The 25,069-nt window shown below is 37.7% G+C and overlaps 1 protein-coding gene across 11 annotated transcripts in view; it reads right to left on the reverse strand.

The window, feature by feature from the left end:
• Nucleotides 1-25,069, reverse strand: part of TPK1 (thiamin pyrophosphokinase 1) — a 337,147-nt gene that overhangs the window by 191,281 nt on the left and 120,797 nt on the right. For all 11 annotated transcript variants that reach the window (XM_032483569.1, XM_032483573.1, XM_032483567.1 and 8 more), the window contains one exon: nt 398-470. In XM_032483569.1, coding sequence (XP_032339460.1) covers nt 398-470 — 73 coding nt within the window. The remainder of the gene's footprint in view (nt 1-397; nt 471-25,069) is intronic.

The raw sequence follows: 25,069 nt of genomic DNA on the forward strand, positions 1-25,069 counted from the left end.
ATAAGTTTTAAATCAATTGGGAAATGGTTAAAATAGAGTACATTTATTAAATGAAATTAAAAGTGATTTGTGAAAAACAGTAACTACTGGGGATGGAGGCAACAATAGTATATTGTTAATGAGCCATATACACTCTGAACTCATTAAAAACACAAATTCTTAAAGGACTGAGCATTAATGCTTATCTGATGGTCAGAAAATTTCTAAGATTGTGTTTCCACTCGTCATTTTCTAAAATTTCACTCAAATATGTGTTATAATTGCTAGAAAAAAAATTTAAGTAACCAATGAGTTTCTCAATCCTTACACATATGCCAAGAAAACCAGAAAAAAGTATATAGGAAAAGCAATCATACGAGAATGATCTTAAATATAAAAGTGCTAACGGTTTATTTACCTTAATAGCGTAGTATTCACTAACTTCGGGCCTAATAGAATCAAAGTCTCCACTGATGAATTCAGGCAAAAAGCTGAAAGAAAGAGTTCCATGTAAGTCAAATAAGTAAGACTACTTACTTGTTAATCTTTAAAACTATGATTAAGGACCAAAGAGAGTGCTAATTAACTCAAAAGGAAAAAGAATCACAGTTCTATTTTTAGTGTGAATGGGATGTCATATCTTACACTTGTGATTTGAATACAGTATGACTAAGGGGAAATCCACTACCCAACTCATGTATAAACTTAGCCACTCTATCAGTCAGTATCTATCCTGCTTAAAAAATAAAGATTAAAGATTATTACTTAAAAAAAAAAACAACTCCCAGCTCAAAAATCCTAACAGACTCATAATCTTTGCAAATTACCTTCTACAAATATATACAAACCTTACATTATTTTACCCTCACACACGTTCCAAATTTTCAACAGATTTGAACAGAACAAATGACGAGAATGAGGCATTCTTTGTAGAGCGCGAGCAGTTCAAAGACATGTTCCAAATACCCTATTGACATAGTTTTAAGTTCTAAACTCAAATGAAAATACTACTTCTTAGGTCAAATGTAATCTAGCTAGTCTATGTTGGACCAACCCTATTTTTGAACCATAGGACTAAATAGTTAAGAGAAAGTTCTTTACACAGAGATCAGATCACATCAACTGTGAATTTTTTTTTTCATTAAACAGTAACGGTTACTTATTAAAATTTTTAATCAATTGATTTCACGGTCACTGAATATCAACCACGTGCAAAAAACAATAGTTTCCTCAAAATAAGGCAGAATTGGGAAATAAAACACCTAAGTTTTTAGTTCATCTTGCTTGGTTTCAAGATCTTGCTATAAACCTTAGACTTTTAATTTCATTTTACTCCTATTTAGGTAACTACTTTATATCTTACTTAGGACTGAAAATAGACTGTTAGTTCATATCTCTTAATTTTTTCCCTGTTGCAAAAATTCATTCATTTTCAAAGTTTCTTGCAAATGTCTCCACCTATTACCATTCAACTACACACAGATTAAAACTCATATGGATCATGGAATCTTCATGCTTCTTATGGTCTGAATGTTTATGTTCCCCCCAAATTCCTATATTGAAACCCTAACACCTAAATTGATGTTACTAGGGGGTGACTTGGTCAAGAGGGTGAAACCCTCATGAAGAGATTAGTGCCCTTATAAGAGAAGCCCCAGGAAGCTCCCTTGCCCCTTCCACCACATGAGGGCACAGTGAGAAGACAGCCATCTACAGAACAGGAAGCAGACCTCAGCATACAGTGACTCTGCAGGCACTCTGACCTTGAACTTGCCGGCCTCTAGAACTAGGAGAAATAGGTGCTTGTTCGTAAGCCACCCACTGTGTTACAGCAACTCAGAGGGACTGAGACACTGCTGGGAAGGATAAAATGGATCATCCCCCCAGTACCTCATCTTCCTTTTCAGGGAGCTGAGACCTAAGAAATCAAGTGCACTTTGTCTACGTGGCCGGCATCACACCTACGTCACCGTGCAAAGCAGCCATTTAAACTTAGGACTCTGTGTGGTCTGAGTCATGCGACTTCCTAGTAGGACTGATTCTATATTCCTTTACAAATTTTAGATATCTAAAATCAATTTGGTAGCTTCCAAGCATCACAGGGATTTTGACAATAAATAAAAATAAAAAATAAAAGCCGATACATACAGTCAGCTAAACATCTACCCCTTTAGGAGATAGCAACTTAAAGAGAATTAGATCTTTTGCTCTGTGACTAGTGAAGGAAATCAAACATGTAAACTCACCTCTTAATTCATGTAAAATATTAACAGGAAAGTGAAATTACACAGATAAAAGATAATTCCAGTAAATGTTTAATATAATTTTCTCCAATATAACACACATGCTTTAAAAATGAACAAGGATACTTCTTTCTGAGAAGACTCATGTCAGAAATACACCTGATATACATGCTGAGATGACTAAAATAATCAACTTTTCATACACTAGTTTCTGAAACTTCCTGAATGTGCTTTTGGACCCTGCAATTAAATGCCCCTCTAACATTTTCTGAGGCACCTGTTGCCATGGCACCTGGGCATTCTGAAGAGGTACTTATTGGGGATGACACTTCACAGATGTAGAGGAACTATACTGTGATATAAAAGACAGTTCACACAGGAAGATAATTTTCAGAACTCTTTGGGGACTGACTGCACGTAGTTGATGAAGGGTAAGTAGATTTGTGACGCCAGTGATCACGTTTCTGTCTACCGTTGACATACATCACACCAGTGGACCTCTTCTTGGTGTCCTCAATCTAAGGCACTGATTTGTTAAAAGATGTTCTGAACTCTACAAAAATGGCATAGACTCTTTCGATGTTTATATTTTAAATCTTACTGCGCTTGCCATTCACTAATGACAAAATAAGAGATCAAAAAGGGTTAAGATTAATTAACGAGCTAAAGGTCCACCACATGTAATAATCAAGAGGAAGGTTGATGTATTTAGAAAATATACCCAGCCATGAAGTTAGAACACAACTGTTGTCTTTTATAAGATGTTTTCTGATGCCAGTGAAGGATATCCATCCACAAAGCCTTCTTTGCTCCCAAAGAAGACACAGTCACTCCCTTCCAATGTGGATTGCACTGAATCTCTTACCTTCCATTTCATTTTAAACAATTTAAGTAAAATGTCTTTTAGCTTCAACTAGATTGTAAGTTCTTTGGAGCAGGATCTCTGAATGATCTGCGTATTCCCCAAAGTCCCAAGTACACAGATGCTAATCATAATATAACATGAAATGGTAGAGGAAGAGAAGGGGAGAGAAAGAGGATGGAAGGAAGAGAAGAGTGCATAGGAGGGGAAGGGAGAAAAAGGAATATGGTCAGGGGAAGGAAGGTAGGAAAAAGAGAGGAAGGAAAGAAAGGGGAGGGGGAGGAGAGAGGAGAAGATGGGAAAAAATGGTGAAAAGGGGAGAGAAAGACCAGGAGTGGGAAGGAAGGGGAAGAAGAGAGTGCAAGAGAAGAAAACATTCAGTATGAACTTCCTATGACGCCTGCTCCCGACTTCCTAGCTCGTCCAAATGATCTAAGTTTTCTGAGCCTCATTTTGTCTCTTGTGAAATGAGGATAATTTGGAGTGGTTGGGAGAATTAAAAGCTAATACACATAAAGCACTTAGAAAATGCCTGGCACACAGTAAGCACGATTTAAGCTATTCGGTTAAAATACAAGTTATTACTAGAGATGCTAAAGAACTTGCCCGAGGTTAGGAGACTCCTAGAGCCTAGAACCAAACTGCAAACCCAGGCAGCACAATCTTTGTTCTCTAACAGCCCCATCTACAGCCTCCCACGCACAGGCAAGTATGAAATGAAAGAGCTTCCTATGGAGAAAGTGCTTTCCACAGCCGCATCATCCCCCTGCCGATTTTATTCAACAGCGTGAAACTGGTCAACCTGTGTATGTTGGAGAAGTATCACAATGGCAGAAGGGAAAAAGGATGTGTGCTCACTGCTGAAGAAAGGACGGGATTTCATCAAAGGAATATGTTAGGAGGAGAATATATGAGAACACTGTCGAAAAGGAGTGTGGCTCCCGATAGAAGGAAAAAAATGGTCTCCAGCCTAAAGACACAAGGAATGGACCCTTCAAAGACCTGGGCTAATATTCTCTGCAAAACCACAAAGCTTAACAGGTGGGAAAAAGACAAAGATGGAGATGGTCTAAAACATAATTAAGTAAAAAGGGGACCACATTTTGACTGGGTTTATAGATACAATCAGTTCAACTATTTCAATAAGCCTACAACATAATAAAGGTATCAAAAGGTATTTAGACAGTCCCCAGCTTACAGTGGTTCGACTTAAGATTTTTCAACTTTACAAGAGTGTGAAAACAATAATCAAGCATTTAGTAGAAACTTTATTTCAAATTTTGAATTTTAATCTCTTCCCAGGATGTCACTTCACTAGATACATGTGGTACAATACATACTCTCAGAGATGTTGGTTGGGGAGGGGGGGTAGCTGCAGCTCCCAGGCAGCCACATTGTCACGAGGGTAGACAACCCCCACACTTACAACCATTCTGGACCCAGACAACCATTCTGTTTTTCACTTTCAGTACAGCACTCGTTAAATTACGTGAGACATGCCACATTTTATTATAAAATAGACTTTGTATTAAATGATTCTACCCAACTGCAGGCTATTATAAGTGTCCTGAGCACATTTAAGGCAGTCTTGGCTGAGCTATGGTGTTTAGCAGATTAGATGTATTGAAGGCACTTTCAATTTAACAATATTTTCAGCTTATAATGGGTTTATGGGCTATCACTCCATTGTAAGTCAAGGAAAATTTGTATAATTGTGGATAAGAGAGTCTTAGGAAAGAAAGAAAACACACAATGAAAAAGAAATCATATTATACTGGGTAAAAATTTAACAGGATTATGAAAAAAGGATATATTTATTAATTAGTATAATTTTGGCTAATTTTCATAATAATTCTTTAAGGTTAATTTTATCACCCTAATTTTGTGGTAGAGCGCCAAGGCTGAGAGATGTGAAGAGAGAGATGACAGTGTCTAGGTGTCACACAGATTCAAAATATTCTCTCTCCTCCTCCTTTCTGAGTTGAAGGATTACCTTGCCTGGCAATGGGGAATTTTTTTGCCACTCTTCCATCACAAGATGCAATTTCACATCTCCCAAAATCTGGGTCCTTACTTGAACTCTGCTCTACCTGTAGGATCAACCAGAGCTGCATGGTACTCAAGCAGCAGTGTGAGCGCAAAGTTACCCCCTCCCACACGCTGTCAGTCCCTAGGTGGGCTCTACTTGTGCTTCTAGGTGTAGGCTTTGTTTTAATAAATAGGGAACTGGTGAAGAGAGGCACAAGTAAGAAATCATATGAGGCTTGTTGAAAGCCTATTTCATTCTAGGCAGTAACCAGACAAATGTTCAATTCTGTAACTGAGCACCATAACTCAACATTAACAATGTAGATTGTATGGATCAGTAAAAAATTAATATATGTAGATTACAACTACTGCCCCTGCCATGGGAATGAACCTCTCACCATCACCACTTAGAAAATCAGAATACGTAAAACAGTGGTATCAGACAGTGGGGAACAGGCAGCTCAGGCCAGTGGCTGCTGAAAAGGGGGGGGAGCAAATAGGATGGCCCTATTATTCCTCAGCTTTCTTCCCAGAGGCAGGTTCTCGCTTACAGCCCAGGGAGGGAAAACTCAGAGACCTGTGGCCTCCCTAAACTGAGGAGACCAAAATTAATTTTAAGAAAAGCTGAAAAGCTAGAAAATAGAACTACAGAGAGAAAGAGAGCTCTAGAAAAACCTCAGGAGGATTCCCTTTAGTGTTTGGTGTGCACGCATCCACTCGCAGATGAGAAAGCCAACGGGGGAAAAAAAAAACACCATGAAGCAATGAACCCAACAACCGCGAGAATAAAATAGGGGGGCTGGGCATAATGCGTGTTCCAGTCATAAGTACAAAGACACGTAATAATCCAGTCATTAAGTAGAGTCTCACCTCAATAGTGAGGCTAAATTAACCTCTGAATAAAACTTGCTCTGGAGCCACCAAAAGAAAATGTAAAATAAAGCTTCAAAAGTATCAAACTCATCAGTAAGTTATTAAACCATGCCGCAGAACAAAATTCAGCACTCTTAAAGGTATACAACAAATCCAGTAACAAATTATGCAAAATTGAAAATGTGCAGCAGGAAATTAAAAAAAAAAATTTAGGCAGGCAAAGATGAAAAACCTAACTCATAACCAGACACAGAAAAGACAAAGGGGAGAGAACTAGCAGACAAAGACACTAAAACAACCACTGCAAACACGTTCCACACACCCAGGACAGTAGACGCCAACAAGAACACGACGAAAGGAAAATGGGAGATACAACCACGCGGAACTTCTAGAAATAAAAAAAACAACATCTGAAGTGAAAAATACACCGAATGGCCCTAAGAGCAGATTAAGGACACAAAATTACAGCTCATCAGCCCATGGTGGAGACAAAGTGCAATATTTAAAAAAAAAAAAATTTTAATTGATACAAAAGAAGGAAAAGGAAGAAAGAAAAGAACACTGAGGAAAACTTTTAAACATAGCAAATGGTAGATTTAAATGGAACCACATTAACAATGCATTAAATATAAATAGTCTGAACACTCCAATTGATTTAGTATTAGATGAAAAAATAAGACATGATGTCCAAACAAAATTCACATTGAATATAAAGATATGGATGGATTTAAGGGGAAAACAAGGGGAAAATATACCATGCAAATACTAATCCAAACAAAGTAGGAGTAAATTTATTATTATAAGACAATGTACACATCAAAACAAGGAATAGAGATAAAGAGGGAGCAATTTCATGATGATAAAGAGATAAATCAGTTAATTATTATGCAACTAATAAAAAAGCCCCAAAATACTCAAAGCAAAACTGAAAAAGATAAATCCACTATTATTATCATTTTCAACAATCCTCTCTTAGAAACTGATAAGACAAGTAATAGAAAAGAACAATAAGAACATAGTCCTATTTTACTCTTTTGACGCGACTGTGAGTGGCACTGTTTTCATAATTTCATTTTCAGACTACTCATTGCAAGTATATAAATACAATTGATTTCTATATATTGATCTTGTATCCTGCAACCTTGATGAACTTGTTTATTCATTCTAATCATTTTTTTTGTGATATCCTTAGGATTTTCTATACACAGGATCATGTCATCTGTAAATAGAAATAGCTCTATGTCTTTTCCAGTTTGGATGACTTTATTTCTTTTTGCTGCCTGACTGTCATGACTAGAATTTTCAGAGCAATGTTGAATAAAAGTACAAGAGCAGATTATCCCTATCTTGCTCCTAATCTTAGTGGGGTATAAGCGTATTTCTGAAGATATCCCTGGTTGGAGGAAACACCCTCCTACTCCTAGTTTGTTGAGTGCTTTTATCATGAGGGGTGTTGGATTTGTCAAACACATTTTTGAGTTTATAAGATGATCATGTGGTTTTTTATTTTTCACTTGATTAAAATGATATATTATATTAATTGATTTTCAGAAGTTGAACCACCCTTGCATTCTTGGAACAAATCCCACTTGGTCATGATGTATAGTCCTTTTTACATGTTGCTAGATGTAGTTTGCTGTATTTTGTTGAAGATTTTGAAAGAAATATGGGACCGTGGTGTTCTTTTCTTGTATTATCTTTGTCTAGTTTTGGTATCAGGGTAATAATAGTCTCACAATTAGTTGGGAAAGATTCCCTTTAAAAATTTTCTTTGAAACAATATAAAAATGGTATTAATTCTTTGACTATTTTGTAGAATTCAGTGGTGAAGCCATCTGGACTAGGGTGGGATTTTTTTAAGGTAATTATTTCTATTACTAATTCATTTATTACTAACCCTTTACTTCTATAGGTCTATTCAAATTGCCTATCTTTTCTGAGTCAGTTTCAGTATTTTGTATCTTTCCAGCAATCTGTCCAAAAGAAGTGCACTTCTTTAGAAACTTGACATTGTTAGGATGGCAATACTACCCATCAACAGATTCAACTCATCAACAGATTCAACACAATCTTTACCAGAATCCAAGTGACTTTTTGTAGAAACTGACAAAGTAATTTTAAACTTTATATGGAATTTCAAGGGACCCAAAACAGCCAAGTTAATAAAAAAGAACAAAGAAGAGACTCACACTTCCCAATTTCAAAACTTCCTACAAAGCACAGTAATCAAGATAATGTGGTAATGCGACTTGGTTAACATACAGATCAATGGAATAGAACTAAGAGTCCACAAATAAACCCATATATCTAAGGTCAACTGATTTTCAACAAGGGCACCAAGACTATTCTGGAGGGCAAGAGTTGTCTTTTAAATAGAAGACTTTCCAACAAATAGCTAAAATAACTGGATAGCCACAAGCAAAAGAATAAAGTTGGACCTATACTTCACACTATATACAAAAAACCAACTAAAAATGGATTAAAACCCCAAATGTAAGAACTAAAGCTATATAACACTTTTGAAGAAAACAGAGGTAAAATCGAATGATCTTGGATTAGGAAAAGGTTTCTTAGGTAAGACAACAGAAGCATGAGCAACAAAAGAAAAAAATAAAGTGGACTTTATCAGAAGTAAAAACTTTTGTGGTTCAAAAGATACCATCAAGAAAGTGACAACATAGCCTAAAGAATGAGGGAAAGGATTTCGAATCATATATTTGATAAGGGACTTGTATCTGGGATATATAAAGAACTCCTACATTTTGATAATAAAAACACAATCTAATTGAAAAATGGGCAAAGGATCTGAATAGAGGAGAAAACAGTCTGGCAGTAAATGATTAAGAGTTACCGTTTGACAACTAATTCCATTCCCAGGTATATACCCAAGAAAAATAAAAACATATGTGCCGACAAAATCTTATACACTTCTGTTAATAGCATGGTTATTCATAATAATCCAAAAGGTGGAAACAGTCCAAATACCCATCAATGGATGAGAGGATAAACAAAACAATGTACAGCCATAAGTGGAACATTATGTGGCCATAAAAAGGTATGAAATACTGAACAGCTTCAACTTGGATGAACTTTGAAAACATGCTAAGTGAATGACGTCAGAGAAGTCCACATAAGGTATGATTTACTCATATCAAAGTTCAAAATAGGAAAATCCATGAAGATAAAAAGTAGATTAGTGGTTGGGGTTGGGGGGAGAAGCCGGGTCGACAGTTAGAGGGTACAGAGCTTCTTTTTGAAGTGATGGGAATATTCCAAGACTGACCAGTAACAATCGCACATATCTGTGGATATAACAAAAATCACTGTATTGTACACTGTATATGGGGGAATTGTATGGACTGTGAAATAGATCTCAAAAAGCTGTCAAAAAAAGTAAGAACATGAGCCACTCTCAGACAACTTCATCTCACTGACACAAGCAAACTTCTCTTTACTGCTCTTAGTTTTATTGGGGTTCACAGACACCGCTTTGTTTTTCTTTTAAACACTTTGAAGGTTTGCGGCAACCCTGAGTCAGACAAGTCTACTGATGCCATTTTTCCAACAGTATTTGCTCATTTCACATCTCTGTGTCACAGTTTGGTAATTCTCACAATATTTTAAACTTCTCCATTATTACTATATTTGTTATGGTGACCTGTGCTCAGCACTCTTTGATGTTATCATTACAACTGTTTTAGGGCACCATACATCACATCCACGTAAAACGGTGAGCCTAGCTGATAAATGCTGTGTGTGTTCTGACCGCCCCACTGACGGGCTGTATTCCCCTGTTTTTCTCCCTCTCCCCTCGGGCATCCCTATCTTCTGAGATAAACAATGATACTGAATGAAATCAGGACAGTTAATAACTCTACAATGGCCTCTAGGTGTTCAAGTCAAAGGAAGAGTCAGACATCTCTCACTTTAAATCAAAAGCTAGAAATGATTAAGCTCATTGAGAAAGGCAGGTCGAAAGCCAAGACAGGCCAAAAGTTAGGCCTCCTGTGTAAAACAGCTAGTTGAGCTGTGAATATAAAGGAAAAGTTCTTAAAGGAAATTCAAAGTGCTACTCCAGTGAACATACAAATAATGAGAAAATAAAACAGCTTTAACGCTGATATGGAGAAAGTTTTAGTGGTCTGGATACAAGAGCAAACCAGCCACAACATTCCCTTAAGCCAAAACCTACTGAAGAGCAAGGCCTCAACTCTCCAATTCTGTGAAGGCTGAGAAAGATGAGGAAGCTGCAGAAGAAAAGTGTGAAGCCAGCAGAGGTTGGTTCATGAGGGAAGCAGTCATCTCCACGACATGAAAGCGCAAGATGAAGCAGCAAGAACTGATGTAGAAGCTGCAGCAAGTTCTCCAGATCGGATCAATGAAGGAGGCTACTCTAAACAACAGATCTTCAGTGTAGACAAAACATCCTGAAATTGGAAAAATAGGCCATCTAGGACTTTCATCGCTAGAGAGGAGAAGTCAATGCCTGGCCTCATAGCTTCCAAGGACAGGCTGACTCTCTTGTTAGGGGCTTACACAGCTGGTGACTTGAAGTTGAAGCCAATGCTCATTTAGCATTTTGAAAATCCTGGCGCCCTTAACCATTATGCCGAATCAACTCTGCCTATGCTCTAGAAATGGAGTATCAAGCCTAGATGACAGCACATCTGTTCACACCATGGTTTACTGAGTATTTTAAGTCCACTGTTGAGACCTACTGCTCACAAAAAAAAAAATTACTTTCAAAATATTACTGCTCATTGACAATGCACCTGGTCACCAAAGAGCTCGGATGGAGACATACAATGAGATTCATGTTTGTATGCCTGTTGACACAACATCTCTTCTGCAGCCCATGGATCAAAGAGCAACATCAACTTTCAAGTCTTATTATTAAGAAATATATTTCATAATGCTATAGCTGCCAGAGACAATGATTCCTCTGATGGATCTGGGCAAAGTATATTGAACACCTTCTGGAAAGGATTCACCACTCTAGTCCATTAAGAACATCCATGACTTATGGGGAAAGGTCAAAAGTATCAATATTAACAGGAGTTTAGAGGAAGTTGATTCCATGCCTCATGGATGATTTGAGGGGGTCGGGACTTCAGTGGAAGAAGTCACTGCAGATGTGCTAAAAGAGCAAGAAAACTAGAAGTACACCCTGAAGATTTGATGGAATTGCTGCAATCTCATAAAACTTGAACCGATGAGGAATTGTTTCTTATGGATGAGCAGAAAAAGTTTCTCAAGATGGAATCTATGCCTGGTAAAGATACTGTGAAGATTACTGAAATAATGGTAAAATATTTAAAATATTACACACATTTGGTTAATAAAGCAGACGTATGGTTTGGGAGGATCGATTCCGATTTTGAAAGAAGTCCTATGTGAGTAAAATGCTCTCAAACAACATTGCATGGCACAGGAATCTTCCTGAAAGGAAGAGCCAATTGATGCGGTACTTCATGGCTGTCTTATTTTAAGAAATTGCCACAGCTGCACCGGCTTTCAGCAACCCCAACCCTGATCAGTCAGCAGCCATCAACACTGAGGCAAAAAGATTACAACTCGCAGAAGGCTCAGATGATGGTTAGCACTTTTTTACAAAAAAAAAAAAAAAAAAAAACTTATTCAATTAAGGCATGCACATCGGTATTTTAAGACATAATGCTACTGCACACTTAACAGGCTACAATATAGTGCATATATCTTTTATATGCACTGGGAAGCCAAAAAAATTGTGTGACTTGCTTTATTGCAGTGTTCTGGAACCACACTCACAGCATCTCTGAGGTGTGTCTGTATTTATAGGACCCCCTATCCAACAATAGCAGGTATATATATTCTTTTTCAACTGCACATGGAAGATTCTTCAAAATAGACCACATGCTAAGCTAGGGGTCAGCAAATTTTTTCCTAAGGAGCCAGAGAGTTAATATTTTAGGCTCTGTGGGTTATAAGGTCTCTGTCACAACTACTTAACTCTGTCATGATAGCAAGAAAGCAGCTGGAGAGAACAGGAAAATAATGGGCACTGCTGCGTTCCAATAAAACTTTACTTATAGGCAGCTGGCCTGCAAGCTATAGTTTGCCTACTCTTCTTTGAAGCCAAAACTAAGACTCAATAGATTTCATGGGGTTGACATCACACAAAGTTTGCTCTGTAACACATACTATTCTTTATTTTCTCACTTGCTCAAAATAATCCACTGTAAGTCAGTACTTCCAGGAATGTAGTATGACCACTAAGAGAATAAACTTTGATATTTATATACACAATGAAATTGATATTAATTAAAATCAAATGTCATTAAAGTAAGTTAGGTATTTCAATTTTTCTACATATATTTTTATCTTACTGATTATTCACACTAGCTTAAATTGCCCCATTAAATTATATAACTATATTTAACATTTATTTATAGATTCATAATGTATAAATAATCCATATAATTTAATAATGTTTTACAGTTCAGACACACCTCAAATTTTGAAAAAGGTACATTTTAGAAAATCATTTTCTCATTAACAAATACACAATTTCAAATGTGATTCAGGACCCCGAATGTTACAATGGACAAAATATTTAACAGCAATCTTATAAATTACATATCTAATTAAAAAAACTTAATATTTGGTATAACACTTGGTCAGCCACTACGACAGTTATACCAAGCACATATTAGAAGGCGAGATCAGAGACCGCTGTACTGCCTCCCCAGTGCTGGCAGTTCAGTATTTCACATGCAGGTGGTGGAGTGTGTTGTCAGTGACTCTCCTGAGCCCTGGGGAGGACCTTCTCTCCACGGAAGGAGAAAGTGGGTCTGCCTTTGTGGCTCTGCCCGATTCGCAAAGCTCGGTCAGCACTACCTAACCAATCAGTAGTTTGGGAATGGGATTATTTCCATTCCAGAGAACCAGTTTACATGTTTAATTAATGGCCTGTCAAGTTGGGACACGGGAAGGATGAGATATAAAGAAGAAAAAAACAAATAAATTCAACAGCAGAATCTGAAGTAAAAATGTTTTAGAAGAAAAGTAGTTTTAAAATTTAATACCGACTCTGTCCACAATGTACTGCTTCCTCTGCTCCAAAGAGTGTCAAAGAAAGATGAAAACACTAAGAAGTGAGCACCCCAGAAGCAAAATTTATAGAATATTTACACTAAAACATGGAGACCAAAAAGGAGGCACATGTTGAATCACATAATACACATCAAATACCATAAACAGTTTATTAAAATAAATTTCGTATATGGCACATTACCCTCGCAAGTTTTCCCAGAGGTAAATAATGTGTCAAGACCTAAACAAGAGTTTTTATGAAAAGACGGTTTTTCTACTAAATCATATTTATACAGTGGGTTCCCAGAAAACAGAATTTATTATATATACTAAAGCACACAGCCCAGAGTCATTTTATTGTCTTTCATCATTCCTGCAAGCTGCTGTTTGTAAAAGACTCATTATCAACTTTTAGGATGGAAATGAGGTTTGTGGATAAGTGATAAAGAGACTGGGTCACCATTTACCTCGGGCTAATTGCTACCCAACTAGATACATGGCAAGTACAATGATTCAGGGTGACGCTCTTCTATCAAGTCACCACACGTGAGGAGCATCTATTCCTGAAGACAGACTCGTCATCAAGGCATCTATAAACCAGTTCCATCCGTCCTGCTAATCACCTCTCGATGGTTTCCAAAACAGTAAACAATGTTGACTTTAAAAGAGTAAAAGCAGCATTTAAATCTCAGAAATTTGATTTAATCTTAATGTCACTGGTTAAAACAAAATAGTAAGTTTTAGACAGCTGGAATCTGAGATGATAGAAGTTCATCTGAAAGCTGTAAATGCAGAGAGCTCTGAGGGGAGGTCAGAGGTAAAACTTTATACTCGCAAGTCCTCCATATACAGGGTATTTAATTCAGCTTATCAAGTATCTATGAAATGCATACTATGTGTGCCACGCTGAAGATACAAAAGTTACTACAGCCCCAAACAGTGTTTAGTGCAAGCCTGGATGTTACAGAAGAGACTCATGGACCCTCCAAGTCAAGCACAGAATGGTGCAGAGCACAGACCAGCCAGGGGGACTGGCCAGTCAGAGGAAGGGGAGGAGAGGCTTCAAAATAGTTGATCCTGCATGGAAAGTTGTCACTGAATAAAGATCGTGACAAGAGGATAAGAGAGAAAAAATAATAAACACGTCCAGGCAGCGGAGAGAAGAAAAGCAGGCGGGAAGATGAGCGGTGAGAGGACTAACGTTAGCAAACAAAAGAGATGCGCAGGGGACACGCACCATGACATCACCCCCTCGTTTCTGCGTTCCCAGCTGATTTATCCCTCAGTCACCTGTATTCACACGTGGCCAGCGATATCACAGTCTTGAAAGCACCAGAAGAATGACTTTGTGGCTTTTAGCTCCAGAACAGGGATCTGCACACTATACGCAATCACAGTTGTACCAGGAAATGATTCCTCTGGCTCTTAATAGGTCACTTTCTCCTTCTGCCCTTCGCTGTAACTACTTATTTTCCAAAAGTGAGGAGGAGAGAAAAGGGATGAGAGAGGTTATTTGAAGAGGAAGCAAGCTCTGGGGCTATTTTCCGAGAAGGCAGCAGTGGCGGGGGTGCAGGGGAGGGCCAGAAAGCACTACGTATGTTGAGGAGACTCACGCCAAGCTTGACACAGTGCAGGGAGGAAGCTTTCGTCTTGTCTTATTTACAAACATGAAAGAGCTGCAAAGCATCACACAGGTTAATGCCAATTCTTCACCTCCTCAAACGCAAAAGTCCGGCTCACTGACAGTGAATTACTTTGTGTAATTTATCGGCTTTACGCTTCTCTCTGTGATTCAGGGGAGAAATAATACACAGAATTCAATAAAAAGAGCTCGTGATAAATGCCATTAGGGTCACTAATAGGTTGTCCGCTCCTCCCAAATTTTCCAAAGCCGAGCGTAATCAGCAGCTTAGCTGACCATTCTGCTAGTATAGTGTTTGCACTCGTTCTTCCTTTCCCCCCACAGCTTCCCCCAAAGCAGGAACTCAGTCCTACTGAAGAAAAACAGAAGAACTTAATGCATATGCTGACCTGCTAAAGTAAATACTGTATTTCCCATCCTTGCAAGTTTGTTTTATCGTAGATGGCTGTGTGAACCATTACCCTAAAAGACAGGGACAAGAGCCCGGGGAGTTCCCTATAGGACTTAGTAATGACAGTGTCGTGTAGGAAGCTGAAAGAATTCAATCAGATGATAATGGCTTAGGAATAGGTCACCTTGAAGTCGTAAGATCATTAGATGATGAATATTCCTTAACAAACGTAAAAAGGCACACGAGGGAAAACATTCAGTAGAAATACAAAAGACAAAAAGGCAGCTATCCTTGTTCAAATAGAGTTGAGACCAATAGATTATTCAAATGGAAATAAAATCAAATAGGAAAAATCAAATAGACAAAAGCTATAACACAAAGAGAAGGAATTTAAACACCTTAATGTGTGGGCATATGTATATAATATGCGTAATTTATAATCATTGTATATATATGTTTGTGTATTTATAGCTTTTACGTTTTCAGTCTTCAAAGATTCCGTATTGCTGTATTGCTAAGTCTAACGATCAGTTCTCTCCTGTTACTTTAACCATCAGGAGCATGTAACACAACCGACAACTCTCTGTTCTTTGATCCCTCTTCCTCATTTGACTGAAGAACTAGTTTCCTGGTTTTCCCTCTGACTCCCTGGTTACTCCTGCTCTGCCCACCCGACAGGGCTTACACTTCACTTGGATGTTTTAACACTGCAGTACCCACGGCTCAGTCCCTGGGCCTCCTTCCTCCTCTGTCCACACTTACTACGTTATCTTACCAGGTTGCTGGCTTTAAATGCCCTCTGTCTACTGATGGCTCTGAAGGTTGTATCTTCCCTCAACTCCAGACCCGTGTATTCAACAAGCTACTCAACGTCAGATACGTGTAATAAACACCTCAGACTCTGCACATGAAATCAATGAGTCTCCGCTCTTTCTTTCCCACCAGCACTGTCCCTCTCACAGTCTTCCAAATCTCACCAAGTGGAAAATCAATCTTTTCCACTTGTTCAGGCCTAAATCCTTAGTCACTCCTGATTCTTCTTTTTCCCTCTTCATAGCTGGTTTACCAGCAAGTTCTAGAGACTTCCTGCAAAGTATATTCTGAATTGTGCTTTCTTACCATCTTTCACACTAGAACACGGATCAGATCCTCTACTAAAATAGCCCAGGGGCTTCCCATCTTGTGAGGAGTAAATCATTTGTTTTACCTGCAAAGGTCCGACAAGATCTACCCTTAGTTACCTTTCTAACACTCTCCTCCTAAAGAGATCCTCTCTTATTCTCTCTCCTGGTGGCAGATGGTTTGCAAAATTATCCCCACAATTATTGTCCTCTCTCCACACATACTCCCTTATAAGGTGACTTTCCAGATCCTTCTATCAAAAGGTACTAAAAATACAAGCCTGTTCCTCCCCCACTTGAATTTGGACTAACCTCATGCCTTGCTTGGACTGACAAAATACAGTGCAAATGATGGTGGCATGGCAGCCTAAACCAAGGCCTCAAAGAGAGCCCTCTGCTGTCCTAGAAACCTCCTCTGTCGCCATGAGAACAACTGTGGGCAAGCCTAAGGCAGAGAGGCTGAAAGACGGAGAAGAGATAAGAGTCAGGGGACCCAGCTTACAGGCAGCCAACCTTCAGACATGTGAGCAAGTCCTGTCTCCATCAGCAGAAGTGCCTACCCAAACCATATGACTGACACGAGTGAGCCCAAGATCTGCCCAGCTGTCCTTTAGGATTATCAACAACAATAAATCACTGTTGTTTAAAGGCACTAAATTTTGGAGCAGTTTGTTATGCAGCAAAAGGTAAGTGATACCATTCTCAGGTCTCAGATTGTCCACACAGGTGTTCCCTCTGCCTGCAATGCTCTTCCTGTGGATAGCCAAGTGACGCCTTCTTCGCTTCCTCCAGGTCTTAACTCAGGAGTCACTTTCTCATTTAAGTGATGGCACATGATATTTGTCTTTCTCTGTCTGATTTACTTCACTCACTATGATAATCTCTAGGTCCATCCATGTTGCTGCACAAGGCATTATTTCATGCTTTTTCATGGTTGAGCAATATTCCATTGTGTGTGTATACATACATACACACACACACATATATATACACACCACATCTTTTTTATCTATTCATCTGTCGATGGACATTTAGGTTGCTTCTATGTCTTGATTATTGTAAACAGTGCCGCTATGAACATCGGGGTGCATGTATCTTTTCAAATTGGAGTTTTCTCTGGATATATGCCCAGGAGTGGGATTGCATAACATTGTAAATCAACTGTATGTCAATTTAAAAAAAAAGTCACTTTCTTAGTGAGGTTTCCTCACTTTAATTGCTACTGCCCTATCACAAATATGCTATAACTTCTGCTTTTTTGTCCTCCTGATCACCAGTCATATACTTTACATTTTCATTATTTATCTGACTTAGTATCTACCTCCATAAAAGTTGAAGGAAGTCAGACATTTTGTTCCCTGCAGCCTAAGTTTTTACAATAATGTCCTTTATATGGAATGAGTACATTATCTAAAATATGCTAAAATAACAACTGAACATAATTTCCTGCATCATACAGCAATAAATGAACAAAGCCAGCAAGAGTGGAGAGAAATATGATCTTACATTGTTGATAAAAGTGAAGATAAGTACAAATATTCTGGAAAGCAAACTGTCAACTTGGATTCAAAATACGAGGTCATAACTTTTGACCTCGTATCTTCATTCTCATTAAACTATTTTAAGTAAACTCACACAAAATTTTACTTATAAAACACATCTAAGGTGGGAAGGGATAAATTAGGAGTTTGGGATTAACAGATACACACTACTATATATAAAATAAACAAGGACCTACTGTATAGCATAGGTAATAATATTCAATTTCTTGCAATAACATATACTGGACAAAATCTGAAAATACATATATGTATGTATATGTATAACTGAATTGCTTCACTGTACACCTGAAACTAACATTGTAAATCAACTACACTTCAATAAAAATAATTAAAAAGTAAATAAAATTAAATAAAATGTATCTAAGTTTCCACTCATCAGAGTTGTAAGATTATGAACCACATATATTCCTGATACATGGAGAATGGTTTGATAAGAATGTAACAGATAAAATTTTTATTTAATGACATAATGTATTCACTTGTGAATATATCTGTTACATCCTTATTTATCAACCATTAATGATGCAAAGTATATACATAAAAACTCCTATGTTATTACATATGCACATAGATACACTCAATAAGAGAAACAAAAATATCAAATTGAAAACGTGTGCAAAAATATAAACAGTAAGAATCTAGGTGATTTGAAACTATTATGTTTTACTTTGTATCTATCTTCCTGTATTCTCCAAGTTCATTGTAATGAAACTGAATTACTTCTATAAGCGGGCAGGTGGGCTGGGGTAGGGGAGGGTGTGCCTTAAAAAAAAAAAAAAGGAATAAAGTTAAAAACCAAAAACTAAAGGTAAATACTAAATAACTCAGATTTGATCCATTTAAACTATTTTCATATTTTTATTTGTAATTATGATTACTTCAAAAATCACTTGAACATAGTTTTGTTTGGAATTGAACAAAGAAGGACAGCTGGGTTCAGATTTCTGCTGTACGATTTGGCTACAATCTCTGGTTGCGGTAACCTTTGCCACCTGTATTGGAATGTGATTCCATCCTCTGAAAAACACTAGAAGGCGTCAGTGCAGTGTGTGACCATCGACTCTTTCTCCCAGGGTATCAGAGGTACACTTTGGAGAGCAGCTGCCACGCGGAGGAAACTCACTGTGAACGCCCTATTACTGGTAATAGGAATCATAAGACTACACCATTATGTGGAAATGTTCTTTTCCCTGACAGATATAATGCTAAGATGACAGAAACTATAGTTATTTTTCTTGTTCCTAACATGGGGAACTGCTCTCCAGTTACTAATAACCTACTAATTTACAGCCTAGCAGGAAAAAAATTGAATACACACTAGAGGCCGCTAGTGATAAATAAGTGAATGCTGCATGAAGTAAAATACATGATGATAGCTGTGCAAAGAGAACTGCGTCCTACACCTCCGAGCTTCAGGTGCCTTTTTAAGTACTATGCTTCGAGTCAGAGCAGTTTCTTTTTTTTTTTTTTCTGTTTATAAATTTATCAATATTTTTAAATAAAGGAATAAGTCTGGGGAAATTTCATCTAAAATAAGACAAACCAAGGAAATTTTGTAAAAGAAAAATTGTATTATTGTATTCTTAAAGCAAAACTGTGCTTTCAAGTAATGAAACCTTTTTTTACACATTATATATCAGACAAAACCCTGTATTCTTTTACTCATTTGTCACAGAGATCCAGACCAGATAAAGTTAAGTCCTATGTTGTACAATGTAATTTGTCTTGGTAATATTTCATTAAGACGAACTTTTTTTTTAATGGAAGTACTGGAGATTGAACCCATGACTTCGTGTATACTAAGCATGCACTCTACCACTTGAGCTATACCCTCCCTGCAAAGAGGAACATTTCTGTGAAGTGCAAAAGATTTCCAAAAAACATTACACACCCCCTCTCCCAGAAAATCATTAATCGTAAGAATGGAATTTAAAAGAGTTTACTTAGAAAAAAAATATATGATAACATGAAAGAAGGGAAGATACACAGAATCCTCTGATTAACAAGTTTTTATAAAACTAAGCAAGTGTATACCATACGTTTTATTTTTAAAACGTTGGAGGAATCTTATTAAATTTCTCTGAATGCATGAGAGGTATTTTTTATCACTTAAATGCATGGCAGGTAACCATTTAATTTCACTGTCATTAAGAGGGGGAAGAAGAAAAAATCTCATAACTAGGGGCATTTTACATCACAATAAATATCAAGTTAGGGAGGTGCATTTGGAGTGGGAAATACAGAAGAGAATGATCAGGACCACTGGATGAGGGCATGATGAATGCCTAAAGTCCTTGTGGATGGAATTTTTAGGAATGGCTTGGTTTTGTCTGCAACTGTATTTGCAGTTTGTCAATCTCTACCCACGTTTACAGAAACTAACCTAGTGTGAGTCTCGATCCTGGGCACAGCCCACTCCAGAAACAGACAGGAGTCAGGTGTTCACTCCTGCCACCCCCAGAAACAAGGGCAAGGGCAGGCATCCCCTTAAGCACTTCAGCTCAGGCCAGTCAATCACGGGCTCTGAAACACAGTGAGGGGGACTGTAGAGAATTCACCTGCAGCACCAGAGACCTGGCTTGTACTCCAAGCACAAACAAAGCCCTGGGTCTGGTTTCCAGCTTCATGCACACTTTCCCAGCTTCCCACTGATTCTGATAATTATAATATGTTTACAGGATTTCTTGTTGTTCTTTAAATTGGTCAGTTTTTTTTTTTCCACTTGTTTACAACTGAGAACCCCCGGGGACACAAAAAATCTGCACAAGACATTCCTAACAACATTTACTGAAGAGCTTTTAGTTTCAGTCTCTGACGATAATCAGTGCTGAAAAAAAACAATATTTTAAGAATTACTCTACTGGGTCAGAAACATGCTTTCATACTTCATTTATGATAGAAAAATATATTAAAATTTTATGAAACATCATGTCTAATCATTCTTTAATAAATATTAAGCATATAGTGAATTTGTTTCTGGGGCTGAGACAATGAAACAGCTGGACAATAAGCCTTTATTGGGGTGACAGGCTGGTGGGACAGGCAGACAGGTAGATTTCAATGTGCTGTGATAAACGCCATGAAAGAGATCCACTCAATACAAGGTCATCCAGCAAGGACACGCAGAGGACAAATGGACTGAAACAGACTTGGAGTGACTGAACCTGACCTGGTGAAGTAAGAAATCTAGCCAACAAGTGCCCTTAGTTCATTCAGAATTTGTCATCTACTGGCTAATCTGTAGGGAAATTACTATTCTCAGGGAAAACTATCTAAAAGAAGTAATACTTATCAATTAAAAAATATATTTATCAAACCTCACCCTGGGTACAAGGACTATTTCAAAAGACAAGCAAAACAAGAACAAGGAATTTTGTCCAATTAAGCAGAAACACTCATAGATAATTTCAACATAACATGGAGTGACAGTAAAGGGCTATTTAGAGAATTTACACTTGACTTAGACATGGAAACTGGAAGTTACCAGGAAACACAACAAAGGGGCCATGCTTTGAAAGATAAGGATTATAACACTAGGAAGAAAGCAAAAGAGTGATTTTTATAAGTGAATTTTTACAAGAAGTTTTTTAGAATAGTTTTCACAGATGACTCAGATGTAGTATTCTATTAAAAAGTATCTTCATTTGATGTTAAAACTGATTCCTTGGGCATTTCAATGGGCATTCCAGGGGTGTTTTAAACGATGCGCTGAGTAGGAGGCCAGTATTTAGATGGCACAAATATTTCAAATAGCCACGGTTAAAGAGTGCTGATGCAAGGAGGGGAGGGCACAGCTCAGTGGTGGAGCGCGTGCTTAGCACGCATGAGGTCCTGGATTCAATCCCCAGTACCTCTGGTATATAAATAAATAAACCTAATTAGCCCCCCGCAAAAAAATGAAGAGTGCTCATGGGTAAACAGCTCCCCCTCCATGGTCCTCTAGCCCTGAGCGGCAGACCCACGGCATCAAGCACCCCTACAAGGTATTCAGCAGAAATGGACGGAACTTGACATTCAAGGTCAAAAATAAAGAGTTCACGATTCCTGTGGGGAGAGACAGCATGTTCTTCACTATCGTCCAAGCAGAAGGACCGCTAATCTCCCTCAACAGAAGTGCTAACTGCCGTTTTAAATCTTAGAGTTTAGAGAGTAAGTCAACACTTTTTCTATTTCTGATTTTGTTATTCCAGTTCCCTTCAGCCTCGGCATGTACAGACGAATATTCTCCTGCTCATCCTTTCAGTTCCCTTCCTGGCTTTTTCTAGCAGTCCATCTTCTACTTCCTAAGCCCACGAATGCCCAGAGTTAAGCCATTCGCATATACTACGTACATACACACACACACAGGGACTTTTCTCAGGGTGGTAACGTATATTCTGCTGTATTTTAAATGCCCTCTCTGAGACTCTTTAGCTCCTTCAGTCTTGACCTCTCTGGCTGCAGAGGTGAAACTGAAGTCTTCAAGGAACCCAACTCTCAGATCCATAACCTAGGGTTACAAGTGATGGTTCAGGGCTCATCTTGGTATAATTGCCACTTGGATATTTTCCCGCAAAGTTTATTGACCAGCTTTTGTTAGCTGAATTCCAGCTGTCACTTTTCTGTCCCCTAACAACAGGAAGGCCACAGCTGGCTCAGGTACAATCCCATCGTCAACTCAAATTTCATGTCCTGTGATGATGTGTCAACAAAGAATACCTGCAGTCTTGTTGCTGGAGTTATCTGGCTTCCTCTTGGTCCAATCACACAAAATCAAAATTTTCATAACAAAAATACATGCAGGAAGTATCTAGGTGTGCTAGGTGTCTGTGTGCAAACATGCAGGTATATGCATTCACTTAAATGTGAAAAATCAGACAGGGACCATACCACAATTTTAAAAAATTACAAATATATATTCACATATAATTATATACATGGTATCATGTGATTATATATTTTATATAAACATTTTATATATAATATGTATTATATATTACATACTTGTGGTATATATGTGATCATATAAATATACAACATATATGTGGTATTATGTGATTATGCTCAATTATTACTTAACTCAGCAATCTAATGATATATTGAAAATAAGCAAAAAAAGAGGAGTGATGAAATACCTGAGCTCTTAAATGGTATTAACAAGTACCAGAAAAATTCAACTTTTTTTTTAAGTAAAATTAATAGAGCCATGTGTTACTTAAAACTTTTGACCGATGCAGGTTTCTCTTAAAAATCATCTGAAGGTAATTTATTTCTGAAGACTCCATCCACGGTACAGGAAAGGAAAATGATTTTGTCAGGAACATACTTTATGAAATAGAAAAGCCATAAAGAACAATGCCTCTGATTAAATTTAGTTGTAAACTGACTTCCTGCAGCTGCTCAAAATGATCTCACTCTGAAAATTTATTTTGACTTCATGCATGAGCCGACAAACATAGCAACTTGGCATACACATTTCCCCCTCTCCTCCAACACCCCGGAATGATTCAGAGCTACGCATGGATAACTTTGGGATCTCTGATTTATAGCATTTGATAACCAACAGACTAAAATATATTACTAAACTAATCCAATCAATAATTCAAGATAAATATGTCCTCACAGTTTGTTGTGTAGGGTTCTTTAATACTAAGACCCCTATTATAAATTTTCTTTTAAATGTGCTAATCATTTTTACCTTCCATCATTTTGATTCAAAGACCCAATAATGCTGGCATGCTCACAGAGCTTAGTCATTTGATTGCATAAATACTTTTTAATAAAAACTTGCCAAAGCAAATGACTAAACAGTGCTTAAGTCTAGGCTTATAAGAATCAAGCTAAACCAAAGGTCTTTTGTATTCCTTAAGCAAAGTACACATTTCCTTTCTATGTCTATTAAAGCATAGAGGAAGTACATTTTCAACTGTGCCATGAAATGCTTGAACGTTAGTTAAAATAAATTCCAATCACTGAGAAAATTATAGTCACAGGTGGACTGCAATCAACCGACACATATATTGGAGGTTATCAAGATCACAATGTATGTTCAATTACTTGACACCAAGTTATTCCACAACAGTTACATACTTATTTATACTTACTGTCTTATTCCATAAAAACTAACAATATTGAGCAAGAATTCTGCAGAATTTTTCACTAAGATACAGCAGATTGGGACTTGTATACAAGTGTCTACTACTATTTACAAGACCTCTAGGGTTGAACTGACAACTTGGAAATTTGTTTGGTTCCAACTAAAAGAACTAACGTTCCTCCCAAAGAGTCACTTGAAAAAATGATAATAAAAAAGATTCCAACTAAAAAGGCAATTCTTAAGAATCAAGTCCACCGACTCCATTAAATGAACAAATAAAATCGTGGTGAATCTGTATAATGGAAATCCTACTCAACAGTGAAAAGGTACAAACTACTGACACACATAGTGACATGAATGAAAAAAGTCAGCACAAAGAAAACAAACTGTGTAACTCCACTTGCTCCATTCTAGAAGGCTCCAGGAGCCAGAGTGTGGGAGTTAGGGATCGACTGCCAAGCGACAGGAGGGACCTTTTGGGGATGAGGGACGTATTTTAGTCTGACTGCGGTGGTGAATACAACCGTTCACCACTTCAAAACTAATTCAATTGTATGTTTAAAATGGATGAATTTTATTGAGTGAAGTTAATCCTGAACAAAGCTGATTAAAAACAGAAAAGAACCAGAGGAGCCAGACACTTTGTTCCTTCATTCTTTCTAAGTAGTTGTACAATTACTGCACGCAGAGTATTAACTGTGAAAGACTATTTACAGCTTTGCCTAAAACCGCATCATATGCATACTCAACTGTTCTAGAACTCATCACACCATAGCTCTGAAGGGTCACCCTCCACCCTCTCGGTTTATCCAAGTCGTGTATAGCCAGCCCAAAAAGTGATATGTTTCTTCATCAAGATTTCTCTGAATACTCTGGTAGATTTGTCCCTGAAATACCACCGAGCAAGAAACTACAGCCCAAGGAAGTGAAATTACTTGTAATGTAATTTCATTACATTACAGTTGTAAATTACATCTCAGTAATGAAGTCACAGAATCAGATTCTGAATCCTCATCTAACTAGTAAGTCCATGCCTGTTCTTTCACTACACAATTCCCAACCTGGAGGCCAAGGCCACCTGCAAGGAATGGGACCTAGAGCACAAGACTGTTAAGTTATTCACGTGTAGACAGACAAGTCATAGATTCCTTCATGGGTGGAGATTTGCTGCCAGATGCCTGGGTTAATTACACTGATAAAGGCTTTAGAAGCTAGTTTTAC

Source organism: Camelus ferus, chromosome 7, assembly GCF_009834535.1.
Source record: "Camelus ferus isolate YT-003-E chromosome 7, BCGSAC_Cfer_1.0, whole genome shotgun sequence".
In the NCBI taxonomy this organism is placed as follows: domain Eukaryota; kingdom Metazoa; phylum Chordata; class Mammalia; order Artiodactyla; family Camelidae; genus Camelus; species Camelus ferus.